This window comes from Neospora caninum, chromosome VIIa (genome assembly GCF_000208865.1).
Source record: "Neospora caninum Liverpool complete genome, chromosome VIIa".
Taxonomy (NCBI): Eukaryota; Apicomplexa; class Conoidasida; order Eucoccidiorida; family Sarcocystidae; genus Neospora; species Neospora caninum.
In genome coordinates this window covers 3,013,519-3,037,430 of record NC_018393.1, presented here as the reverse complement: position 1 = coordinate 3,037,430, position 23,912 = coordinate 3,013,519, and the positions used below count along the sequence as shown (strand labels likewise).

Genomic DNA, 23,912 nt, shown 5'->3' with positions numbered 1-23,912 from the left:
GCGGTCGTTTCCTGTGGCTACTTATCAACCAAATCGCAGCTGTGTCACATTTTTTTCAGCAGCTATTCGATTCGGTTGTGAAAAATGAGATGCTCTCGTCAAGTGCTTCTGGTTTTTGCCTTAGCACTGTGCCGCCTGGTTATGGAAGCAGCGCCTGCTGCATCCTTGCGGGCCGCCATCCGGATAACTCAAGACTATGACGTGGGTGAATTCGCAAGTGGCTGAAACGATACATTTACGTCCAGTTGGGTTCAGGAAGATGAAGCGGAATCACGAGCAGAGGGTGCCATTGCTGATTTGGAAGAAGCCGACAAACGGTAGCTCTTTTTATCTTAAATGGGCGAAGAGCTGTCACATTCTCCTGACACCGTTTTAAAGAGACGACGAAATAGATGAGAAGATAGAGGCTAGTCACGATGCCGCGGATGAGGCTGAGATCGAAGAGGTGTGTAAGTTTCTGCTGGACGATGGCATCGAGCGCTCTAATGCAAGAGCATACAGGAAGTGGCTGAGACAGCAGTTGCAGAAAAAGCCATCGCTGCAGAAGATGCAGTAAGCCGCTTATCCCATGCGTCGTTTAAGAAAGCATCCTCACGTCCACTCTGTAGAGGCACAGTGCCACCCCAGACGGAGCTTTGGACAGACTAATGTCCGAACTCGTTGAAGTACGAAAATTGTACATATGTCTCCGAAAAACAACCAAAGGAATCACTCGCGTCGTCAGGCAACGTACGAGTTGCGCGCAGTCAATCAGGTAAGTGAATTGAGCAGTTATTTCCGAAAGCCCCTGGCAAAACTGCGCGACTATTCAGAAACTGAAATTGCTGGATTAAATCTAAACCGGGGAAGATTTGAGTTGCGCACGACTTTCCGTCGGCAAGGATCGGTAGAAAGGCAGCAAGCAGGGCGGGCCCCACGCCTACGGTTTTTCACCGGAGTTCGTGGAACAATGCGGAGCCCCTTCGCTAGAAACCAATGGTAGAGGCCCGAAGGAACGACTGAACGATCAAGCGCTCTTCTTGATATGACGGGTTCTATTGCACACGGTGGTAGCAAGCAGGCAGGTTCGTTGTTCGCTTTCGCGTGTGTGTTAATATCTGTGGGGCGTTCTTGATTTGAAAACACTAGTCAAGCTTCTGTCTCCTGTAATTTGTGAGCGTAGTGCGTTTCAGTGAGTTTTTCCAATGAAATGTAAAGCAGTTGTCCACGCCAAACGGCAAAGCGCAAAACCTGTCACATTGGGCTGCGGCAAAGCGTCACAGCCACAGACAGACACGCAGTCCGGTCATTGCTCTCGTGCAGAAACCAGAATACGACTCGCTCTCGCTGCACACGAAGCCGGGAACCGTGTCCACCTTCTAGCACCTCGCCACGGATATGATCTACAAGCATCCTCATCCTTCTCTGACGGTGCCTGCCTACGACAGCGTTCAGCGCACGAGACTCTGCGGTGATCCAGCGGCAGTACAGTTGTCCTCCGATGACAGAGGCTTTGCCTGATTTATTGCTGTTAACAGGGAATACAGACACGGACGTTACGCTCTAGGAGGCAGCACTCATACGGGCACCAAAAGAGTTGACTGTGCCTGAAGAACAGAAAAGCCTGTATCCTACTACCGTTCTTCATACTGCACCTGGAGGCTGCACGTAGTACCGGAAAACAAGATGGTACCAGATACGTGGATTTTCCACGTCACCTGGTACGACCACCAGGCTGATATTGTCAAGCAACTCACTTTATCTTATCGTCGATCAGACAACTGCGTAGAGCTTTACGACCCTAAGCTTCGACGCCTGTTTCTAAGACGAACACCAGCGCCAATGCCTCTGGAAGATCACCTGTACGTGGGCAACACCGTTACTATAGTGTCGCGGCAACTCAAGATCGTTGACTATGGCGATGAGCGCACGCGTTGTGCTCTCGCCCCTCGATTCCAGAAAGCGGTCATGGTAGTAAAGCCACACGCACAGGAACATCTTGGATCCATACTGCAGCGACTACTGGACAGCGGATTCGCCTTATCGAGCGTACAAATGGTGCAACTGGACAACCAGAAAGCAAAACGGTTGCTTGAAATTACAGCAGCTCCGTGGCCACAATCGGAGAACAGGGATGGGGGGGGACAAGTGGATGATGCCTTCCAGAGTTTCACTGATGGAAAGGCGGTCGTCGTAGAGATCGTCGGAAACGATTCCGAAAAACGGTGGGCTCTGGTGTGGATATACAGACAGCCTCCTGAACAGCTTGTCATCTTCAGAGAAGCTTAGCAATAGACAACAGGCCAAACAAATAACTTAGCTCTGGCAGCTATTACGGACCGTGGAAGTATCTATCTCATACGTAAAAAGCCTATCGGTCACGGCAGCTGGTGCGCATATGTTGTGACCTGAGCTTCCGCTGGCTGATCCACATCACCCTTCCGGGTGTCAGTATATGGCTCTTTGCCGCGCGTGCGCACCGACGAGGAAATTGGTTGCGAGATGAACAGCTGTCTCAAGCCTGGACATGCATTACAAAGACCAGCCAAGTTACAGAGGAGCCGCAGTGCGTGCGAAGTGCGTATCTTTAGGGCAAAACGCACAACTGTCCTTCCGTAGCAGGGTGAGGAGAGCGTACATGCCACCCTTCATATGTCCGTCCTGCGTACAGTTTGAAATACATTGTAGGCCCGGATGATCCTGCAAAGGCGCGACAACAGTCACCGAGCAGCTTACGAGCATCTTACGGTATCTCGAGGAGTCAGAACGCGGTGTACTGGAGCGCACCGGAAGATAACAACCTGCTACTCCTATCGGAGTTTGTGTCTGGCATTTCAGCGGTCACTCCTTCTGAAATCAGTCACGACTGCAGCTGCTGCGTCATCAAACCCTCGGCACTCAAATATGCTGGGAACATAGTGGACGAGATCCTCAGTCACGGCTTCAGAATCACTGCTGTCCAATCGTTTCATTTAAGCCGGAATGCTGCTGACGAATTCTATGAGGTCTACAAAACTGTCCTCCCTGAATACCCTCAGGTGTGTGCAACTGTTGCAGCGTACAGCAATCTTGCCAGACTACCCACTGTGCTTTTACTTGTGTCGCTGCGTGCATGCATAAATATATTCATAAGGATATACATGCCCGCCTTTCTTGACTCGGTTCCGCTACATTTCGGAAGCAGAGTTGGACTCGTACACGGCATAAACACACACGGCTAACGCGCAATTTTTGTCGAAGGCGAATACCCGTTCCCCAAAGTCTATTTAGTGGGTCAAGTTTGGCTTCTACTTAACGCAACTGACCACCACGCCTTGCTATACGAGAGAATTTCACGAGGTTCAAACGGAGTCTGACTGCCATGAGACGGAGCAAATTGCCTGTGCCTGCAGATGGTCGACGAGCTGGCCCAGGGCGTTTGCCTAGCAATGCAAGTCGAGCACGCAGAAAGAGACTCAGTCGCTCAACTGCGCCAACTATCAGGTGACAAAGCACCACCGGTTCGTAGCCACGTTGTGAGATCTTCCGCAGATACTGAGTATGAACAAGCTTCCGCTCGACAGCTTATGCGCATCCTCTCGCAACAGATGAAGCGTGTTTGCTTCAGAAGCTCGTCTCAGGGGTGTGCAAAGGCTGGTTTTTTTCTTGTGCACACAGGACCATATGACCCAGAAGTGGCAAGGTTCGTGCGGCCACAAAGCCTTCGCGCAAAATTTGGATCCGATCGTGTTCGCAACGCCGTTCACTGCACAGATCTTGACGGTGACGCCATACTTGAGGTTCAGTACTTCTTTTCTGTCCTTGCACACTCCCGGCAGTGATTCGTTTTCCGTCGACTTACATCCCGGGAAGGCGGCGGGTCAGGAGCCAGCCGCTTTCTCCTCGGACCAAATTGCTCGAAGACTACCGTCTGTTGCAGATCCTCCCATCAATTACTGTTTTTTTTTTTGCAAAGGTGCAGGGAGTGCCACTGTTCCTTGCAACGACAAATGACCGCTGAGCTGCGTCCCAAAAATACTGAAGGTATATTTCATTCATGACCAATACTGCATTTTAGCCTACACAGTGGAAACTTCAGCAACGGCCCACGCAAGAGTCTCAGAGACTCCGTGGTCCTGTGCCTAACGCCAGCCTCCGCGAAACGGCACTATAACAAGGAGTTGTTTCATTCCTTAGTTTCCGACTTCGAACGCAAGAGTGCTCTTCTGTAGCCGTGCTGCAAAAATATTTTCTTGCTGACAAAAGACAGTTGAAGGATTACGATGAAGCATCCTCGCTCTTCGGTCACCCCGTCGCAGTGTCCTCGCGCAAACAACAAACATGAGCATATGCTCTTGAGAACCCAAACGAGATGCTAGTTATATCCCCAATATCGAGTAGCTTGACGGCATGGTTCAGACTAACTTCATGCATACAGTCGTCCCTCGGCAGCACACCTTTTACATTTCACCCTCTTTTCTGGACGCTCAGGTCAATCATTCACTAACTTGCATTGCGGGTGTACATCAGCGTATGCTTCATGCCTTCTTCTGGCGGTTAGACCTTGCATGCATCTGTAGCAACTCATCGACAGGTTTCCCAAAAGCCAACTTCGGGCCGCAGCAGCTGGCGCCAGGAGGCGATTGTCTGCAGTAGCAAGCTGTACAGTGTCCGTTTGGGGATTTGCATAGTGACGCAGGATGGCACCGCGGTGCTGGCCGGAATATTCCTGCATCGCACACAGATGATGAAATCGTGAGGCAACTAAGTTGGCTGTATTCCGGCTAAACAGGAGTTGTTCCTAGAATGATAGCACTCAACGTACAAACTGACCTCGATTGCTGGGATTGCTGCGAATGTACAGCATAGATAATTTTCTTTATGCCAACCATCCAGTCTGAGGGAACTGCGTTACCCCGTGGCTGCAAGAAGGGACTTGCATCCTCTTCTTCGTCGCTAGCGACAACTAGGTTAAAAACCAATTGATTTCTGGATACTCAAGGTAGCACCCCTACCGGGGATAGAAGCTGTTGAAATCAAATGATGAGCCCTCGCGGCATTTTTCTCGAAATGTTCTGTTGCCTCCCTATACGCCAAGACCTGAAACATTACAGCACCAAGCACAACGCCAAGAACAAAGACTGGCGTCATGTGTCCGGCTAAGTGTAGGGCAATTTAACTGTTCAGTCAACAGAACATGCAGCCGAATATGCTAAACCCCCCTCGCTCGACTGACGGTAGACACGTGCCTGACCTTCCTCTCCGTTCGTAGCCGTTCTTCTTCAGTTTTCAAGGCCGTCCTTCTCTCCTCTGCCTGCAAAAAAGGCCAGCATAACCACAGGATGCGTCATGCTTATGTAAGTGACTGCATGAGTTCGAGACTGCACCATGTAACACCACCAACAGCATCAGTGCATATGAAACAGCACACGCAGCAGCAGGGTACAGTTCCCCCTCAATAGTTTCCGTTTTTTGAAACAAGACAGAGATAGCTACTGGCGAAACTGCTGCAGACAGGCCGCAAGATCATAGAGGAATAACGCTGGCTACAGTTTCACTGGAACTTCGGTGAGTTGATGGTTGATGCAGACGCCGATAGCAGAGCATGCAGTACATCGGTGTAGGGCCACGGTTTCAGCTGAAAGTGTAACGATCGACAGCCGTGGTGGAAGTCACCGGCCTGGCTCCATGTCCATACCCACTGCAACTGCAAGGCTTATTTTTGTCCTTCATACAACCTTTCCCCCGCCATTCAGTGGTCACCGTGCTACAACGCCAACTTGAATCACCTGTTGTGGGTAGGTGGGACCTGGAATGCGTGGTTAGCAGCGTGTACAGAAGCACTAATAAACTCCAGCTCAAGGCAACAAACCGAAACAGCCAGCGTATTTTATTGGAGATTGTGCCCTGTTTAAACGAGAATACATGCACATATTTATACACTTCCCCTAATGTAGATAGGTATATTGCTGCGTTGGCATACACGGGGGGGGGGGGGGGGGGGGGGGAACTGGCCACAACCGTGTCACAGTTTACGCTGAAGACAGTGCTGATAATTCTCCACTGTTAAGCACGGTAACTCAACCCCAGCATTTGCCTTACTTCTCGAGCAATACGCTCCGCAAAACGTTTGCGATCTTGGAAGGAGAAAATTTTTCGACGACTCCGTTCGCCCCGAAAGCTGCTCGGAAATACGTTAGTCCTTTACAACGCGGAGGAATCGGCGCCGATTCATATGTCGCCACTATATCACGAAGCCACTCTTACCGTAACCTTGCGGACAAATATGTGATCCATTGCCCCTTTAGATGCTTTTCCAAAGGGGGGATGCAACATTATTTATCTTCGTCGAAAGATTGAAGCGGCACCGTCTATTCCCTCCACTTACAATCGTTGGATCGTAGAGCACAAGGCGGTCACGAGGAGTTCCTCGCGGTGGCGAAGCTCCTCTGCTCTTTTCAAAGCGGCCCTTTGTTTGCCTCGGTTTCTCCGATAAAGCTGTTGAAGTTTTCCCACCAGGAACCTGGGAAGATAAACATTCAATGTCCACGGCCCGATCGAAGCGGAATCTACAAGACGAAGTCTTGTGCACGACCAGCTGTCATCTCTGAACTAAGAATACCGTGTTCTTCCACCATAAATCCGTACAGAAAGTTTTTTTTTGAGTCCTCCTAGCGTAAGATGTATCCTGATCGCATTGCCTTCCCTACTCACGCTTATCGCGTCACAAGCGCATGGTTTGCCCTAGGAGCTTCATCAGAGGGGGAGGCAACAAATAGTTCCTTAATGCAAACGGCGGTTTCGCTTCCTGCCGCAATACACTGCATAGGACTGAACATTCTATAGACTAACAGCTTCCTCGCGTATATCTGACGTTCCCTAGCGCCGCGATAGAACTTCTGGATCTTGACGGCGGCGTCTTTCTCTTTTTTAAACGCATCCGATGCCTCCCTACGGAACACAAATATCCCGTCGCCTCTCACGATTCACCAGATGCAGGAACCTTTTTCTACGAAGGAGACTTTTATTCGCTGAGATACCGTCGCTGTCAGGGACAAGCTAAAGCGAGCTTCCGTGCATGAGGAACAAGGTAAAACAGGTCTACTGTCATAGAGCTGGCCATGAGATGTGTCTAATCAACATCGCAAGATCTTCACAGACGTCTACACCCTAAGAACCATAGTCGGTACCAATAAAGCGTTGGATAGCTGGTCACTTCATACAAAGCTGAAGCGAATCTGTGTCTTTTTCACCACAACCCAGCACCTTCTGACCCTTGCCATTCAGAATTTCCGATTCAGATTGGTAGAGGGGAGTTCGACCGCGACAGCAGCAACGGTCGGGGAAGGTTGCAACCAGCTGACTTTGAAATCGTAGCACTGCAGCTTCTGAGTAGCTTGTCCCACCCGCCTCTTACTGTAGAAGTCCCAGATACTCGCGCATCAGATTCACCGCGTCAGTTTCGATTTCGTAGAACCACATTGTGACCAAAGATGACTTCTTTTGGGAGTGGCCGCTGGGAATGCCGATCATTCATGCTACTTGCCCCTACCGCGTCGAAAGAAAAATGACGTGTCTAACAGACAGAAGAGAGACCGTCAGCGGCAACAAACGTGGGTCGTTAATCCTCTTCCAGCAAACATAGCATTTTCGATATTTCTTTTTCTCTTTTGGGAGCGCCCCTCACTGCATGCCACTAACCCTTGCCAGCGCAACTCTCCAAGAGAAGGCCGGGGGAAAAGTCGGCAGCTCTTCCGGCGCTGTGACCCCAGTTGATTCCGCATGCATTTCCAAAGTCTACATTGATCGAACCGTTTGGAATGCACTCATCAGAGATGCATAGAAAGGCAGCAACAACGAAGCGGTTTCTTCTTCGATCCCCGTGCAACGCAACAGGACGGCATGCAATCTCGTCAGTGTCTCGCACCAGGAGGCAGCTAGCCAGGAAGGTCCAGCGCGATTTGGGGCCGAAGCCTTCGGCGGATGCAAGCGTGAAACTAAGCTTGAGAGAATCGATACGCTTGCTTGGTCACAGTGGCACGGTCTACGAAATGGAGATTTCGAGTGGCATCCCGGATGTGTCGTTGCTTCTGAAACAAGTCAGTCAGTCTTCTGCTTTTGTGCGAGGACGTTGTGATTCAGTTGTTGCTCTCGCCTTGTTTCTTCCGACGTGCATCTCCACGGGTTCCGGCGCCGTTGCACCTAAGGCCATTCCAGCTGTACGAGAAGCGAAAATTCGACACCCAAGAGCACCACAATCGCCACATCATTTCCTTCGTAAAAGGAATATGTTCCAATATCTGTTAGGTGGCCAGTCACTTTGCCCGTTAAACGCAGAGCCCTGTGTCTAAATCTGCGGCGAGCGGTTCCCGCATGAGTCTTCCTGAGTCGTCCTCGACGATCGTCCAACTTTTGGGGCGTCCAGGAGAGTTGCCCGCGATCGTTTGCTCAGCTGTGTGCCGCGCTCGACCATGGACGCTGCTGACGAGCCGCGCGAATCTTCCAGAGTCCTCGTAGCTCTCTGACTGACGGATTTTTGCGCTTCCAGGAGCCTCGTTTTCCTTCGTCGCACAAAACGCAAGATGGCTCAATCGGAGATATCTTTGTTCGCCGAGCAACTGGACGAGCTCTGTGGGAGGAGCATGTCGCCCCGCACAGGCCTTTGTCGCCATTCAGGACTCTCGAGCCGCAGCAACTCTTCGATCGTCCGAGGCAGGCGGTCCCGTGACGCCCCCCAGACCCGCCGGAAGAACCGCTGGAGACGGAGTCCGGAAAAACGCGCCGCCTGGATGGAAGCTGTCTCTTCTCCGACAGCGGGTGCATGCGAAGCTGCGCTTATCAGCTGCAACAGCTTCAACAGCTACCGATTGGCAACCGTCATCCCACCGGAGCCTGGGCGCGGCACGTGGGAAGGAGATGATTTGCAAGATGGCCCAGCAGCCAGTCGGTCCCTGCGGAGGCTCCCACCAGGCAGTCGGCGACGAAACATTGTAGGTGCGGAGGTTTCCACAAGGCCGCTCTTGTCTACTGCGGAACTCGTCGCCTTGTTAAATGCCCGAACGAGCGGTAACGTCGCTTCGCTCGCGAGCAGAGAGGGCGACCGTGGCTTCTGTGTGGCTGACTCTGGCGCACCGGAGCGCCGGAGCTTTAGTTCGAGTCTCCACAAGGCCTCGTGTGGACAGGACTTGGCTTTCGCGGCCGAAGCGAGGAACTTGGAAATGCGTGGAGATTCCTGCACAGACGTCCGTGCTTCGAAGGGTGAGGCGATGGCCGGATCAGATCTCGAGTACCCGTTCTCTCCGCAGACTCCCATTTCGGCGGCGCTCGCGACGGGCATTCTCACTGAGGCTGCAGCGGCTGCAGCCAAAGAGGGGGCCGAAGCTGTTCAGTTGGCGCGAGACGCGCTGGGGGGAGCTGTCTTCAGGCAGGCCGTCGCCGAGGCGAAGGCTGAGGAAGAACAGCGGCATCTGCTCCGACTCCTAGCCCAGCAAGCGGAGGAGCAAGCAGCTGTCGCGCGCGAGCTCGAGAGCCTCCGCAACAGTCAGAAGGCCCTGGCGCACCAACAACAGGAGCTTCAACTGAAGCAAGATCTTCTCCAGCGACAAGGAGCTGCAAGCTTGTATGCGCAGCTCCAGCGGGAACGCGAGATCTTGGAGGTCCAGCACGCGAAGCTTCAGGGGTTCACAGAGTTGCAGCTGAAAAAGGCGACTGCTGCCCAGGCGCCAGAGACTGGGACGGGTCCGCAGCTGCTTTGCACGCAAAAACAAAAACTGCCATCCCCACTTGCCTCCCCTCCTTCGTCGCCTGTCTACAGCAGCCCTGTGTCGCGCGCGTCCAGCCCCGTGGGAGGCGGTGACCCCGCGACAGCCACAACCCAAGGTGCGGCAACGACGAGGCTCCCCTCTAGCCCCGTGCTCTCATCTGCCGGTAAACCGGATCCTGCTCCAGCCCTCAAGTTCTCTGGGGCGCCTCGATTTTTGTCTCCAGATGCTGCGCAGCAGCCTGACCCTGCGTTTGTGGACGCTCACAAACCGCCTCCACCGATGGCGCCTATTACCCGAGTCTCGCCCCAGCCGGCCAGGCCTTCCGACGCGCTCGCTGCGGGCGCAAGTCCGGTGCGGGGCGCCTTGTTGGCCGCAGAGAAAGAACGGCTCATCTGCGGTGCGCCGACAGAAAAGGGAGTGACAAGTCTCGCTTCATCTCCGCCGGACGCGCCACGTGTGAGCTATCCTGGGCAGCCGCCCTGCACAGCTGTCCAGCGCACATGCCAGAGAGCGGGACAGGTGCGCAGAGTGGCGTCGCCGGCACGGTCTCCATCTGACGTCGCCGGCTCCATTCGGTCCAGCTCGAGGGCCCCCGGCCGACTTTGCGCGTCAGTCTGCTGCGGCGCAGTGCCCTCGACTGTCTCGTCCCCGCGCGGACCCAAGGAATTCGTTGCCGCGTTCCCCGCGACGCTTCCCATCTCGTCCACAGTCCGGTCGTCCTCAGTTCCCGTCGTCTCGTCGGTCGCTCTGGGCGATGCCCACTCAGCATCCCAGCACGGGACGCTCCCTGACGCGAGACCGCTTCAGGTGTCGGCGGTCTGGGCATGCGAAGGCGGCAGAGTCGTCGGCAACCAGCAGGCGGCGTCAACCAAGGCGACGACGGTTTTGTCGTCCGCGGCAGCCCCTGTCCGAAGGGTGTATTACCGCGCTGCACGACCCGCTTCCTGCGGGGCGAGAACGTCGATTCGAGTTGTCGGCGGATCCTCTGTTCCTGCGCCGTCTGCGGGACAACCAGTGGCATACGTGGCGTATCCGCCGCTGTTCCCGTTCGCGCAGCCGCAGTGGGTGCATCCGCTCTCAGTGCCCAGCGTGGCTTCCGGTCCGGCGTGGCGGGTGAATTCGGACTCTTACGTCCCCGTCTCATCTCTTCCTCCAGCGCGGGCGGCAACAACAGGGATGACAGCCGTGCAGCTAACTGCGGCGGCCAGTGAGTTTGGCGAACCTGAGAGCGAACGGCGCTTCTCCCCGCTTCGGGATCACGGGGCGCCGTCGCTCCTCCGGACAGACAAGCGGCACGATTCGCACGCGAGTGAACCGCGGCAGCCAGAAAACAGCACAACCAGCGGAACGGAGGGATGGGTGAAGTTTGAAAGTGCCAAGGAGCCGTGGGAGCTCGAAGCGCCCACCGTGAGTGGGCGCGTTTTGGAACTTCGGCATCAGCGCCAGCAGCTGCAACAGCAACGCCAAGCGCTCTGGCGGCAACACCTGCAGAGGGAGGAGGAAGAGCAGGCACGGGTCAAGCGTGAGGAAGAGGACTTGGCATTTGTGAAGAGGGAGCAGAGGCCTCACCGGCGCCGACGTGACAAGGCGAACCGCGGGGAACGACGGACTGAACCGTCAGTCTCTGGCCAAGAGGCGACAGCCAGGATGACGGAAAAACTGGACTCGCGAACCGCAACTGCAGGTGTACAGACAGTGCCGCTGACGGCGACGTATGCAGGCGATTCGCGCGGCGTTTCCCTTTCCGGTCGCGCGGCACCGGCCAAATGTCACGGCAGGAATGACCTAGCGTCAGTTGAAGGTGCACTCGAGGATTGTCGGTGGCCTGGACAAGTTGGAAGCGTGAACGAGGGCGCGGGCGACGCACAACGGCAGACGCGCCTGGAGGCCTCGCCCGGCAACCCGTCCGACGTGTCCGCAGTCACCGCCGCGGCCGCTGCAGCCGCCGCTGAAGCAGCGCGGACGGCGGCGCGGCGAGCGGCGGACGGCGTGCAGGAGGCAGCCGCGGCGATCCTGGAGCCCATTCAACCAATTCAAGAGCGGTTGGTGAAGCTCTTCAGCAGTCGCAGCCCCTCACGGCGTGAGACAGTGCGGCGGTACGTACACTCGCCCGCGCCTGTGGCGTACTACTACCCTGCAGTTGGAATGCACCCAGCCAGTGGATTTCAGGGAGGAACGCCGCTCTATGCTTGGGGGGTGCCGCGTGTTGTTGGAGCTGAAGCAACGCAGTAGAAGGCGTGGACGCTACACGCAGCTGAAAAAGATGAAAAACGGTCCCAAAGCGACGCGAGACAAAACATTCTTTTGGAGACGTCTCTGCTCGAGCGCGACCGGGTCGTGCGCAGGCTCAAGTCCAGATCGATTCCCGTTTTCTCCCCGGGGGGACTTTCGGCCGCCCCCCACCTCCCACTTGTCTAGCTCCAAGCAGGGAGCGGCAGCTTTGGACAGCTTTCGCGTATGGGTGACTGGGTGGGGACGGTAAAATGGACAGGACTCAGCCTAGAGAGGCGTGTCTAAGCCGCGGCGTGCCGCCGTCAATTGTGCTTTTTCGTTATCGCTTTCGAGTCAGGCACACACCCTTGCAACCCGCCTGGAGCAGCTATCGGAGCGTCTTCCCACAGACACACGTCGCTCGCGTGTTAGTTATGTGTTGCACGACACAACGGACTGGCAGGCGAACTGACGCTGGCGGCGGTGCGCCGTATCACCGACCCTGTTTGTAGCTAGTTGCGAGACATAAGCACGTAGACTTTCTGCAAACGCACTGGGGCCACGGCCAGATAAACGTTCGAAGGAAAACTTTTTTGAGCTGCAGGACGGCCCCGGGCACATACCTTGCGCGACCAGGAGCGAGTCTTCGTTATACATGTATGTATCCAGGGAAGTATGTGCAGTCGACTCTGAACTGTCTGTGTTATAGAGGCTGTCCTCGAACGGCGGCCCTAGACGTCGACTCGGCCTTCAGCGTCCACCAAAAATATTGCCCTGCTCGTTCAGCAGAGACGAACATCGAACCCCGCTTGATTCGTCCCCACGGCGTGTTCGTATGCTGACAGTGAGCGAAGGCACCGTTGATTGGTTTGTGGTATGTTTCGAAACGTATGACTGATGCAGCGTCTTTTGCACAGCTACCGACACTGGCGGGTGTACCTCGAGTTTCGTTCGTATCAGCGAGGCGTAGACGGCCGTGTCCCGTGCGAGACTCCACCGGCTCATCATATTCAGATGGCGGTGTATTTCCCGACTGCCGTTCCGTGGCATCGCAGAGAGCAGTGCAGGTAATGAACGAGAATTCTTTACCTATTCAAATTATGCCGCAGCAGATTCGCCAAAAGTGTACACTGCTGGCAATCATAGCGCTGGGTTGACAAGCGTGGCGTGTCAGGAGGTTGTGCCGGCGAATAACCGGATGTCGCTCCTGGAGCTCAGCGTCGCACCTACCACATTCAGATTCCTTCACTCTGACATATCTGCTCCGCCCTCCCGTATACGCGGAATGACGCCCGAAAGTTCCAATCGAGACGCCGAGAAGACGGTGTCCACGAGTGGCCTATACACAACGGCGTGTGCTCGGAGCGCTTTTTTTCTCTCAGCTGGGCCGGCGTAGCAGGTGCGGTATATCTGTGTCGGCAAATACAACTGTCGCGCAGCCTCGAGTGGACGAAGCAATGCACGCATTCACCTTGGAGCACATGCAAACCCCGCAGTGCCTCGTGAATAATCTCTTTGCTGCTTCGCCATCGCTCTTGCGAAGCGTGTGTCGACAGTCAAGTGAATACAGCGCAAGAAAGCAGTCCACGCGCGACTTGATTCACGTCGCCAGCCCAGCTCAAGAAAATGTTTGGAGAGGGACGCTGCGCCGTCCTAGCTGTGAGTGCCGACAGTTCTTGGCTAATTCATAAGTCTCCGGCACCGACGCTCCACGCGTGTACACTCGCCCGCCGCTGCAAAACGCGTGAAACACTCCCCGGGCACGAAGGCAGCTTCATGGGCGCAGCCTCAATGAAACGACGCGTTCCGCAGGCAACAGCGCACACCACAGGCAAAGGAATTCGGCTCTTGCCACCGGAGTCCCTGCCAACCGAAGGCTCAGATACCGGGGAACGACTCGAGGCCCTCGCGTTTGCCTATTCGAGTTGTCCTTGAATCCTGAGCCGCTCCACTGAAGCCGCGGGAGAAACTGAAACCACCTACACTGCAAACTGTATCCATGACCTAGAACCAAATCCACACCGTTTTCTAAACCTGTCCAGGGAAGACGCATCGCGCGCGGGACCTACACGTCGCTGCCGAGAGCCTGCGACGCGGGGCAAGCAAGTCCCTCCTGACCGACCGCAGCAGTCGTCGGCCAGGCAAACCAGTAGGAAACCGCTGAGGGAAGCACGCCTTGACCGACTTTGGGAACCTCAAAAAATTCGGGCGCCATCACATCGCGCAAGCAGTAAGCAGACTGTATCGAACTGACTCATGACTTCCGCCTTGAGATACCACGGTCTCGGAGGGTAGCCGACACTCAAATACGCCGCGGGTCCAACCCTCAACCTGAGCTGGCTCGGCCACGGATGCACAGGTACGCCTAAACCTCGGGCACCTGAAAACAGATTCGAGAGTCTTTCCCCTGCCGCACAAAGCAAGAAGAGGCCTGGCCATCAAGACGTTCAACCGCGTGCCGAAGAGCCGCGTCCACGGAACAGTGTCACTGTCGCTCGACGGCGACGCGAGGCCTAGCCGAAACGAGGAAGTGAGCCGACGACGCGCGCCCAGGCTCAGCCAGAACTCTCGCGCGACAAGCGACGGAAAAGCATGCGCCGGACCCGTGATTCCCGCAGAAGGGCGCCGAGCACCGAGGGCGGTGCTCAAGGATAGGCATATGCGCATGAAGAAAAAGCGCCGCGAGCGTACCGCCAACCCGGGGAAAGAGCTGTCAAGACTTCCCGTTGCATCTAAACCGCGGTCCATCAACACCTTAACCCTGAAAAGCATAGGCCGCGCGAAACTCGCCCGCGCTTCGCATGAGCACTGCTTGATCGCATGCGCTGCTTTGAGACCCCCTCAGCTGGGTCGCGGCTTCGTCACCGACAGCCCTCCGGACCGTGGCAAAGCTCTCGCAGCGTTCGCAGGTCTTTGCTCATTGCCGGTGGCGCGCTGTGGCGAAGCTCGCTCGACGCACTTGCAGCAGATGCGAACGCGTTTGTCGGAGGCCTGCGGAATACCACGGCAGCGGGCGGGGACGCGACAACGTGCACTGGTTGGCGCTGTGAAACGGCGAAAGCTTCGGAAAGACTCTTCGCACAGGGACAGCGTCAGTGAGGGAATATGCGGGGTGTATGTCCAGGCACACCTTGAACCGTAGATCCGGTGGAACCCAAACCGAAGGATCACGAGAAACCGCGCCAAAACCGCAGAATTCACCAAGACAAACACGTACGTTCGCCTCTTAAGTCTTACACAAAAAGGACGGCGGCGTCTTTTCGCGCCGCAAACGTGGCAGACCACGACAGCAAAACTCCCTTTTCCACTAGACTGCATCCTCCAAAAACAGTTCCGTGTTCCCCCGAGTTCCGTTCCGAGCCACTGTGACCTCACTTGTCTTCCCTGCTAAGAGCCCGATACCTCTCCAGGTCGGCCGCATGCTCTCCGCCGCGTTCTCTCTCCGGTACGCCGCCGCTGTCCGCGGGTATCTCCACTGTCGCCTGCGCGTCCGCAGGCTCGTTTCCATTTAACCCTTTCGGTTCTCTCGGTCGTCGCCAGCTCCATGCGTCGGCTTTCCGGCCGTCGCCAGAACCCTTCCACTCTCTGCGTTCGTCCGAAAGACCAGCGGCGCTGTCGGCGCTGTCCATCGCTCTCGGACTCCCCTCACCTAACAGACGCCAGCTCTCCTCGACGTCGCTCAGGGTGACGTCACTCGCGGCCTCATCGCCAACTTCAACGTCATCTGCCCAATCGCACTTTCCTCCAGGAATCGCGCCACCGGCTTGTCCAGAGGCTGACTCCGCCGCAGCCTCTGGCCTCTCGCTGCGCACGGCGTCCACGGCTCGCCGGCCGCCGGAGGAAGTCCGCATGAGTCCGCGAAGATGCTCCTTGACCGAGGCAGCCAGTGTGCTGGACACGCCTCCACTGACGCTGTACCCGCCTTCCAAGACGCTCACGACGCGCCCCTCGCAAGTCCGCTCCGCACACCGCACCAGCGCGTGCGTGAAGAACCGGAAATCGTCTTCTGCGAAACCGCCGAAGGCTCCCCCAATTTGATCCTGTGCGTGGCCGTCGAAACCTGTGAAAGCAGAGCCGACACAGGTGAACGGGAGGCGTGGCCGGAGCGAAAAACGCATCTGTCTAGGCGGCAAAAAATCGACAGCACCGGAGCCGCCAGAGGGGACCACGCTGTCCACGGGCGCTCTCGGCTGAGGGCGATCCGGCTGCACTGCGCGATCCGACCACGCGTGGGGGCTCTAAGGGTTGCGACTGCATGGACTGTGTTTTCTATGGAACGTGCTCGCGAATGAGGTGGGAGAACACGACCTCGGGAAAAGACGAGAATTCCAACACGCAGGCACACGCCAGTTCATCACCGCTGCCTCCACAGCACGCGAGACTCGAGGGTGCCGGCGCGCGCACGAGGCAAACTCGCATCCCTAGGGCGATTTTGTCCCTGCCTGCCGTGGGTTTGTACCTGCCGATATGAACAGGAGATCGGGACCAAACCGAAGGAGAGGGCGGATGATCCGCTTCAAAAACAGTCTCCTTGCAGCTACGGAGGAAGGAGCGAGAGTCGGGTGACGACAAAAGTGACACGACCAAGCGGGGTGCTTGGCGACGCCTGGAGCGGCGTCCATCGGCACTTCCACCGGAGAGTCGCTGCAATTTGTGTCGCCAGCGACGCTGCGACGGCTACGGCGACAGTCAAAGCCTGCGCAGGGCCTGCCTGCGCACGTCTGACAGCGGCAGCATTTGTGGCGAGAAGGGACTGCTGGATGAGGCAGAATGTTCACGTTAATCACCACGGGTCCGCCTGTGTCCGGGCACACACACACACACACAGAGGGTGAGTCTCCCCCAGTGAACAGACTGACTGGAGCAAAGAACGCCCCTCTACACCGGCATAAATACCCGACGGCGACACGGACAGAGGAGAGACGAGGGTGCGCCCCTGTGCAGAGATTGTGAAGTGACGGCCCTGCTGCGCATTTATACGGAAGAGTACAGAAGCGGTTGTCGCGAACCCGAGATGAAACTTACTGTAGTCTTCGCAGTCCGCCCCAGTTCCCGGATAGAAAGTTCCATCGAAGGCTGCAAAGGCACACAAGTCGCATAGCCAAATACCTGTGGGCGACATGGCTGTCGAAAGTGACAATGGAAGCAGTTAGCTTCCGTTCATCTCGTGCACTACGACTCTCAAAGAAAAACGGAACTTCGCTGATGCAGCCTGAGAGTAAAGCCTGCTTGGCCGAGTTGCCGAAGGTGTTTTAGAACCTCACCTTTCCCTTCCGCTTCGAGTTGCCGACTGCGCTACACAGCTGGCCCGTCCTCAGGATCCGGCGGACTCCCATGCCACTCGCTTCACACGGAGACTGTTTCCCCGCGAGAACCCCGAGCTCGAAGCGTTCCATCTCATGTGTGTTTCTCCGGAGGATTCTCGACTGCCCATACTCCGCTTTCCACGTGTGACCCGCGAGAAAGACGCGTTCTATCGCGTGAAGACACGTGCCTCCCAAGGCCACAAAATCTGCAGCTACACGACGCTCGACAATCCCCAGAGAGGCATCCGTCACGCGAATCCACGCCCTAAATAGAGCACACGACAAACGCCGGCATAAACTCGCCGACGCACACACTCCATGCGCGAACGCCGTTTGCACTCACCGTGGATAGAAGCAAAGAAAAGCTCCTCGGCATCGCGCTCGTCTCGCCACCCCATCCACTGGGGAACGTCCACCGGCCCGACGGACTGCGGCAATCCCGACACTTTCCCCCCCTCTCCCACGTAATCCTGAGCGGCCGTTTTGTCGGGGGCGCCTGAGTCCATCTCGCACGGGTCTGCGCGCCCTGTATCCCCAGACGCTGGCGCGTCTCTCAGGTCGCTCGACGCCAGAGGCGCGCCTCGGAGTTCGTCCGCAGCCCGCCGATACAGACGGAGGGCGGCACCCTTCGGCTGAAGGAGCAAAGAAGCGCAGAGCGGAGCGGAAGAGTGGAAAGACTTGAACCGCGTGCACAACCTTGCCAAACCTTCCCAGGAGGTTTTGCCGGAAACGTGGACTCGCCATCTTGCGCCTCGCACACGATGAGCAGAAATACGAAGGAGGGGCCAACGCCGTCGGCCCAAGTTTCTCAGGTGCGGCGAGAAAGGGTTTGACGCGCGCGCGTCTAGGCAGTAAAGACACTCTGTGCCTTCGGTGAGGCCGCGAAAACGGCGCCGCGCACGCAACGCGGTGGGCCACAGTCGCACGCAGCCAGCCGGCACTCGACGCTGCAAGGCTTACTTGTTTTACTTTCCGAATCTTCATGCCGACATTCCGAATAATTTGCTCGGTCCCATTCCCGTGATGAACGTCGAAGTCAACAACGGCTATTCGCCGTATTCCTGCAACAGGACCATCCGGCAAGGACGCGGCCTCGGAACTGGCCAAAGGCGGGACAACTTCTCCTGGTGCGACGCGTGAACCTACCCGGGATGCAACCAACTGAAGAGCTGCGGGCCTCTGGAGAACTGTGTCCGTAAAAGGAGCCCCGCGACCCAGCCTTCCCGACGCGGATCCACATCAAAACAGCTTTTTCCGCATGCCCTCAAAGGAGCGAAGCACGGCGCACTGTCCGGTTGGCCCACTCGGCGAACGGAAGAACATCCCATCTTTGGAGAACCAGATTCTTTCGCAGCGACAACGGTGCATTTCCCCCGCCCGCCCTCCCTTTTAGTGCAACAGACGCACTTTGCTGCCTACCTTTTCTGGCATAATTGTACTTTGCGTACGCCGCACCGATGGCTACGTTGTTCAGCAGACAGAAGCCCTGACTCCCCGCCCTGCAAACACGGAAAGCGTCGCACAGATCCCTTCTTGCCTTCACACGCGCGCCGCCGTCTCCCTCCACCGATCCCTGGAGGCTCAACAGGCACGACACCTCAGCTGGAGCTCGGTACGCAGGCGACTCGCCCGCTAGGCAAGGCCAGTGCAAAGAAACGAGCGCGAAGCCGGACCAGGTGGAGGCGGGAAAGCAAAAGAGAAAAAAACGCACGGCACATGCCAGCCACAATTGACCGCAGCTGTGGCGCACCGTGCAACTGCGCCACAGCTTCGGTGGGCGGCGAGGGCTCCTCTTCTCACCCCTACACCGCGAACCTCGTCCTCCGCCGCGGTTCCACTCTCTTCGCGCTTTATCCCCGCGCAGAGCTTCCCTCCCCGGTCGTCGACCCCTGTTTACAGGCCGCATGCCTCTGTGAACAGCCCAGCTCTCTTCTCCCGGATCCTTACGCGATGTCTTCGTCCGTAAGCTTGTTGGACGCGGTTTGGGCAGCGCCCCAGTTGCCGAGATGATGCCCGGGAGGCCGCACCGCGCAGAACGCGTTTCGGCATTTGCCCTCGCAGACGGCGTCGACTGCAGCGATCACCGCGCCAGCCGCGTGGACCGCCGCCGCCCAGCTGAAGCAAGTGACCGGAGTGTCTCCGTCGGCGAAGACGAAGCTGTACCGGCCCGCGGGGCCAACGTTCTCGATCTGCTGGTGCTTCTGCTGTTCGTACTGCTCCTTTTGCAGCTTCGAGTCGAGAGCTGCAGTCGCCGCTGCGAGGGCCGCGGCCCCAGTGGGCGACGATACCCGCAGCGTTTCGGAAGGAGGGCTGAGCGACGGCAGGCGCGTGCTGATACCGAACGCGTCCTCTACTCTGCTCACCGAACAGACACACCACGCGTGTGCGATTCAGGTTTGCACGAGGTCGCGAGGGAGAGAGATCGAATGCAGCGCTCAGGACCGAGGCACTTGGGTAGCTGCAGAGTCGAGGCGAAGGGATTCCGCCAAGACAGCCGGCTGCCAGGTTCTGTCAGTGTCCACACGGACAGGGGCCCTCGTGGACTCGTGCAAGCGCGCACGCAGCCGCGCCTCCCCTCTGAAACAGTTGCGTTTTTGGGCCCGTGCCACACGTAGGAAGACACCCGGCGCGACAATCTCCACGAACTCAGTCGGATACAGCAACCTGGCGTCAGCGCTTCGGCAGCCTTGTGGCAGCTATTCGGCGCACGCCGCTGTGTCTGCCTTTGGAATCCCGACACCGGGGGCCGAGCGTCGCCTTACCTGAGCTTGAGGCGTGCGATATAAGACATGGAATGGACTCTCAAAATATCCGACAGAGAAGCAGGCATGGGATCGTCCATCCAGAGCAAAGGAGAAAACTCGCGCGTTCGCAGGATCCCAGACCGAGCCGACGTTACCACCTGAAACCCGAGGAGCGCAATCCAGTACACAGAATGAGGAATGAAGGAGGCCTCCGTGGCGCCTGGCCGTGGCCACAAGCAAAAACGGGGAAGCAGACGCGTTGCTTGAGAAATCGGATTCTACCCCGGGACACGCACACGCACACGCGCACCGCACGGGCAAGTGAAGTTTTGGTGCACACTTAGGCCAGCACAGATTCGCTGTTCACGCTCAACTGAAGACGTTCTAGGACTGCCTCCGCGCGTGCGGTTCTCGAGCAAAAGGTTCTCGCGTCTTGCGAGACACACAGGACAAGCAGCCAAAGATTCGGGCGCAACCGACGGCGCGGCGGTGTGGAGGCGTTGCATGCAGGTCTACAAAAACACCTGGAAGGACACGAAAAGACATCCCACCACACAAGCTCCCCCTCTCACCTCCAGTCGGCTTGGGTTTTCCGGAAACCTCTGCATGAGTTTGTGTCTCTTCAGGGGCATGTCCGCGGGCTCTGGAAGTGGCAAGTGCTCCAAACAGAGGGCATGCGTCACAACCATCGTGCGTCCTTCCCCTCGTGTCGAAAGCCCTTCCTCGCCGCTGGCCCCACCGAGCGCCTGAAGCAATCCGTGTTTCGCGTCCTCGTCCTTGACAGCGCGCGCGGGTCCGTCGCCGAGATCTCCCGGCAAAGCCATCCCCCAAGACGCAGCGGCAGCCTGGCAGCACGCGGGGCTCTTCGCGACAACCCGCTGGAGCTGCGCCCGCAACTCCGGCGCCGCACCTGATCGCCTCGCCTCTTCTCTGAGGCAAAGCCATGCCGCGAAGCCGTCATCCAGAAGCGCATGCAGCGCCGAGCACCACGGCGCCGCGCTGTCTCTGGTCGCGGAAAGTGGCGAAGCTGCGTGTCTGCGTGCCACTGCTGGTTCGTCGCCTTCCGCGTTCCCTGCAGCCGCGTCGACAAGGGGAGACCGCGCGCGGCCCCGCTCCATCGGGTACGCCAGCAGAGCCCGGAAGCACTTCCACGCGCCCCGTCTGACGCACCGCCGCAGCAGCTGCAAAATCAGTTTCGTGGCTGGAGAGCGCTTCAGAGCCAGCGCGTGGCTCCGCGCGTCCGACGCCAAGCCGCCGGGCCGGTCGCCGCGACTGCCGCAGAGGCACGCGGCGTCCACCAGAAATCGGCAGGGCACTGAGTGACGGAGCAGCAGGAGGCAACATGCCGGGTCGTCGGCGTCGATGGCGGAGTGGAGGGGCATCTGCGCCACGCCGCGCCGCCGAGCCCAGGGCGAGGCGCCTGCGTGAAGCAACAGTTCGGCGACTGCAGCCACTCCGAAGGAACAGGCCAGGTGGAGAGGCGTTCGGCCCTGGACGTCCGTTTCCTCCAAGTCGAGAAAGACGCGGTCTGCCGCCGGGGTGTTTCGCGGCGGCGGGAAAAACGCTGGGCAGCACGCCTCTCCGGCCTCGCTGCGTTCCGGCCGCGCACCGCCATCCGGTAAGCCACAACACGGGCAGCGCGACTGAGGCTTCCAATCCGAACCGCCGCCGTCCTCGCCTCCCGCCAGGGGCTCCGAGGCGTGGGCCGAGCAGTCGAGACCCGCGACCGCCTCCGCCTTGGCACTTTGCTCGGAGACGTCGCGGCCGCACGCCCTCGCCTTCGCAGGCGAACAGCGTGGACATCTGTCCGCTGCGCCAGGCTGGTATCTGCCGATGTGGAGCAAAATGCGTTTCAGACACTCCATGGCGTCTTCGCCCCTGGCGCCGCCAAAGGCCGTGCGTCCAATGAGCAGGTGTAGGGTAGGAATGCCGTCCACGGAGAGACTGAAATCCACCCGAGACGCCGCAGCCATCGCCAACTTAGCGCAGGCGGCTTCGGCCGTAGCAGCTGCGTCCGAAGCTGGAGAGGGTTCGCAAGCGGGTCGTGGCGAAACGACGGCGCCTGCGACATTCTCCGCAGGCGCCGAAGCAGCCACAGACGGCGCGTCTGTCGCACCAGCGAGCGGCCGCGGCTGCCGGAGCGAACACGACGCGAGCAACGAAGGCGAAATCTGCAGCGCCGGAGGGTCCAACAGGAGAGAGAGGATCCGCGGGCTACAGCACTGGACGGCGACGTGCAGCGGCGTTTCACCTGAAAAGGAGACGCAGCAACAAAGGACAGGCGGATCGGACAGAGGCGAAAGTCGCCAAGAAACCGAAAGGCACACACTCCCCAGGCGAACCGCTGATCAGCATTCATCGAATTGTGCAGCAAACACAATCGCCAGGTCTCCTTGTGCCCAGCTCGGGGACGCCGCTCCGCCCCCCATTTCTATCCGAACGCTTCTCCTCGCTGTGCCGCACAGACTAACAACCGGAACCGTGCGAACGGCAACAACCTTAAACGCAGTGCAGACGCGGAAACCACAAAGACACTGGAGTAGGAAGTCGACGCGAGAGATCCCCGCATCTCTGTTGAAGACAAACAACTGAACCTACACCAGAACCGCGCACTCGAGTCGCCCTCCAGCCCTGGCACGAAAAAAGCGCAGATTCTCACCGCGGATGCTGCGATGAACACCTGGACTCTCTTGGGCCAGTCCGTCTTTGCACACACGCCTGTCTCACGTGATATGTGAATACGCTATGCACTCGATCTCGTTGTTGGCAAAAGACGGCCAGAGAGAACCTACACTCTTCCTTGCCACGGGTGAGAACTACCTATGGATTTGATTACCAAGACCGCCCCGCACCCTAGGACAGACAGGGACGTATACCATGGCTCTGAGTTACGCAGAGCCCTTTGCGGTTGGGGTTCAGTTCGTGTGTGTCTGTGTCGTTGAAGTTTCTGAGGTCACGCGCTCTGCAAGCTAGCTCGGCGAAAAAGGATCTTGCTACTGGTGTTGCTCGGACCGCGCACTCTCGCCGACGCACCGGCATGGTTCAAGTCGTTGATCATGCCTCTGCAGATCGGGTTCGACAGCCAGAGTCGGACGCCGGAGATGTTGTTGGCGGCAATCAACTTGTGCAGAGATCCCTCGCGGCAGTGGGGGCCCGACGCGGACTCGTCGGAGACGCGCCAGACTGAGGTGAAGGGCGAAGAGCGATCCTTCGTCGTCTCTTCGCCGCGACTCTGTCCACGGTCGCCGTCTTCAGGCGCCGCGGGTGTCTCCTCTTTCGAGGATCCTTCGGAGGTGTCTTTCATCGGGCCGACGGAAAGACCGCGGGAAAGCGGGACGCGGAAGCACGTTCAGTCCGGGGGTGTCTGCGAGGTGAGCGACGGCGCAGTCCTCTGCGGGAAGTGCAGATGTGTGTGAACAGGGCACCCTTGCCGCTGTTCTCCAAGCAAAACTCACTGACGTTCGGAGCGTGGCGGACCTACCACGCGCGGAACAGAGACTCCGCCCGGAGCCGCTCCGGCAGAAAGGGGAACGTCCACACGGCGAGAAAAGCGAGCCGGCTTCAAAGAGAGAGGGGGACTTGAAGAGAGGAGTCATTCGGAGAGAAAGATCGGCATTCTGCCGAGGCCTGGCCCCGGCCGGTGCCTGGTGTGCGCACGCGAAGGCGGCGGTGAGAGGGCCGCGGTTTTAGCCGTAGGTTGCAGAATGGCGAGTTGCGGGAAGGCGCGGGAGTGAGCACAACCGAGGAATCTTTCAAGGAGACAGGCCAACAACGGATCGGAAAGGAGCGCAGGCTCTGGGGCGCCGACTCGTGAGAGTGGGAAAAGGCTGCGCGCACGGAGCTCTCGCGTCCACGAGTCCGTGCGCTTTGTGGGTGGCGACCGCAAGGTTCGCGAAGGATCCTTTCAGCGAAGGCCTTTCGTGAAGGCA

At 57.8% G+C, this 23,912-nt stretch overlaps 3 protein-coding genes across 3 annotated transcripts; 2 read left to right on the top strand and 1 right to left on the bottom strand.

Moving 5' to 3' along the window:
- Nucleotides 1–1,665: 1,665 nt before the first annotated feature.
- NCLIV_022680 (putative nucleoside diphosphate kinase 7) lies at nucleotides 1,666–3,800 on the top strand (the record flags this gene model as incomplete). The annotated part of the gene is made up of 5 exons (XM_003882462.1): nucleotides 1,666–2,204; nucleotides 2,651–3,017; nucleotides 3,164–3,262; nucleotides 3,372–3,462; nucleotides 3,637–3,800. The coding sequence occupies 5 exons, from the start codon at nucleotides 1,666–1,668 to the stop codon at nucleotides 3,798–3,800; spliced, it is 1,260 nt and encodes a 419-aa protein (XP_003882511.1).
- Nucleotides 3,801–8,540: 4,740 nt separating this feature from the next.
- NCLIV_022670 (conserved hypothetical protein) lies at nucleotides 8,541–11,954 on the top strand (the record flags this gene model as incomplete). Its single annotated transcript, XM_003882461.1, has 1 exon — nucleotides 8,541–11,954. One exon carries the CDS (start codon nucleotides 8,541–8,543, stop codon nucleotides 11,952–11,954), a length of 3,414 nt encoding a protein of 1,137 aa, XP_003882510.1.
- Nucleotides 11,955–15,304: 3,350 nt separating this feature from the next.
- Nucleotides 15,305–23,287, bottom strand: NCLIV_022660 (Histone deacetylase, related; the record flags this gene model as incomplete). Its single annotated transcript, XM_003882460.1, has 9 exons — nucleotides 15,305–15,993; nucleotides 16,959–17,009; nucleotides 17,583–17,871; nucleotides 18,200–18,300; nucleotides 18,659–18,738; nucleotides 19,187–19,594; nucleotides 20,002–20,141; nucleotides 20,556–22,234; nucleotides 23,017–23,287. 9 exons carry the CDS (start codon nucleotides 23,285–23,287, stop codon nucleotides 15,305–15,307), a joined length of 3,708 nt encoding a protein of 1,235 aa, XP_003882509.1.
- Between the last annotated feature and the right edge of the window lie 625 nt (nucleotides 23,288–23,912).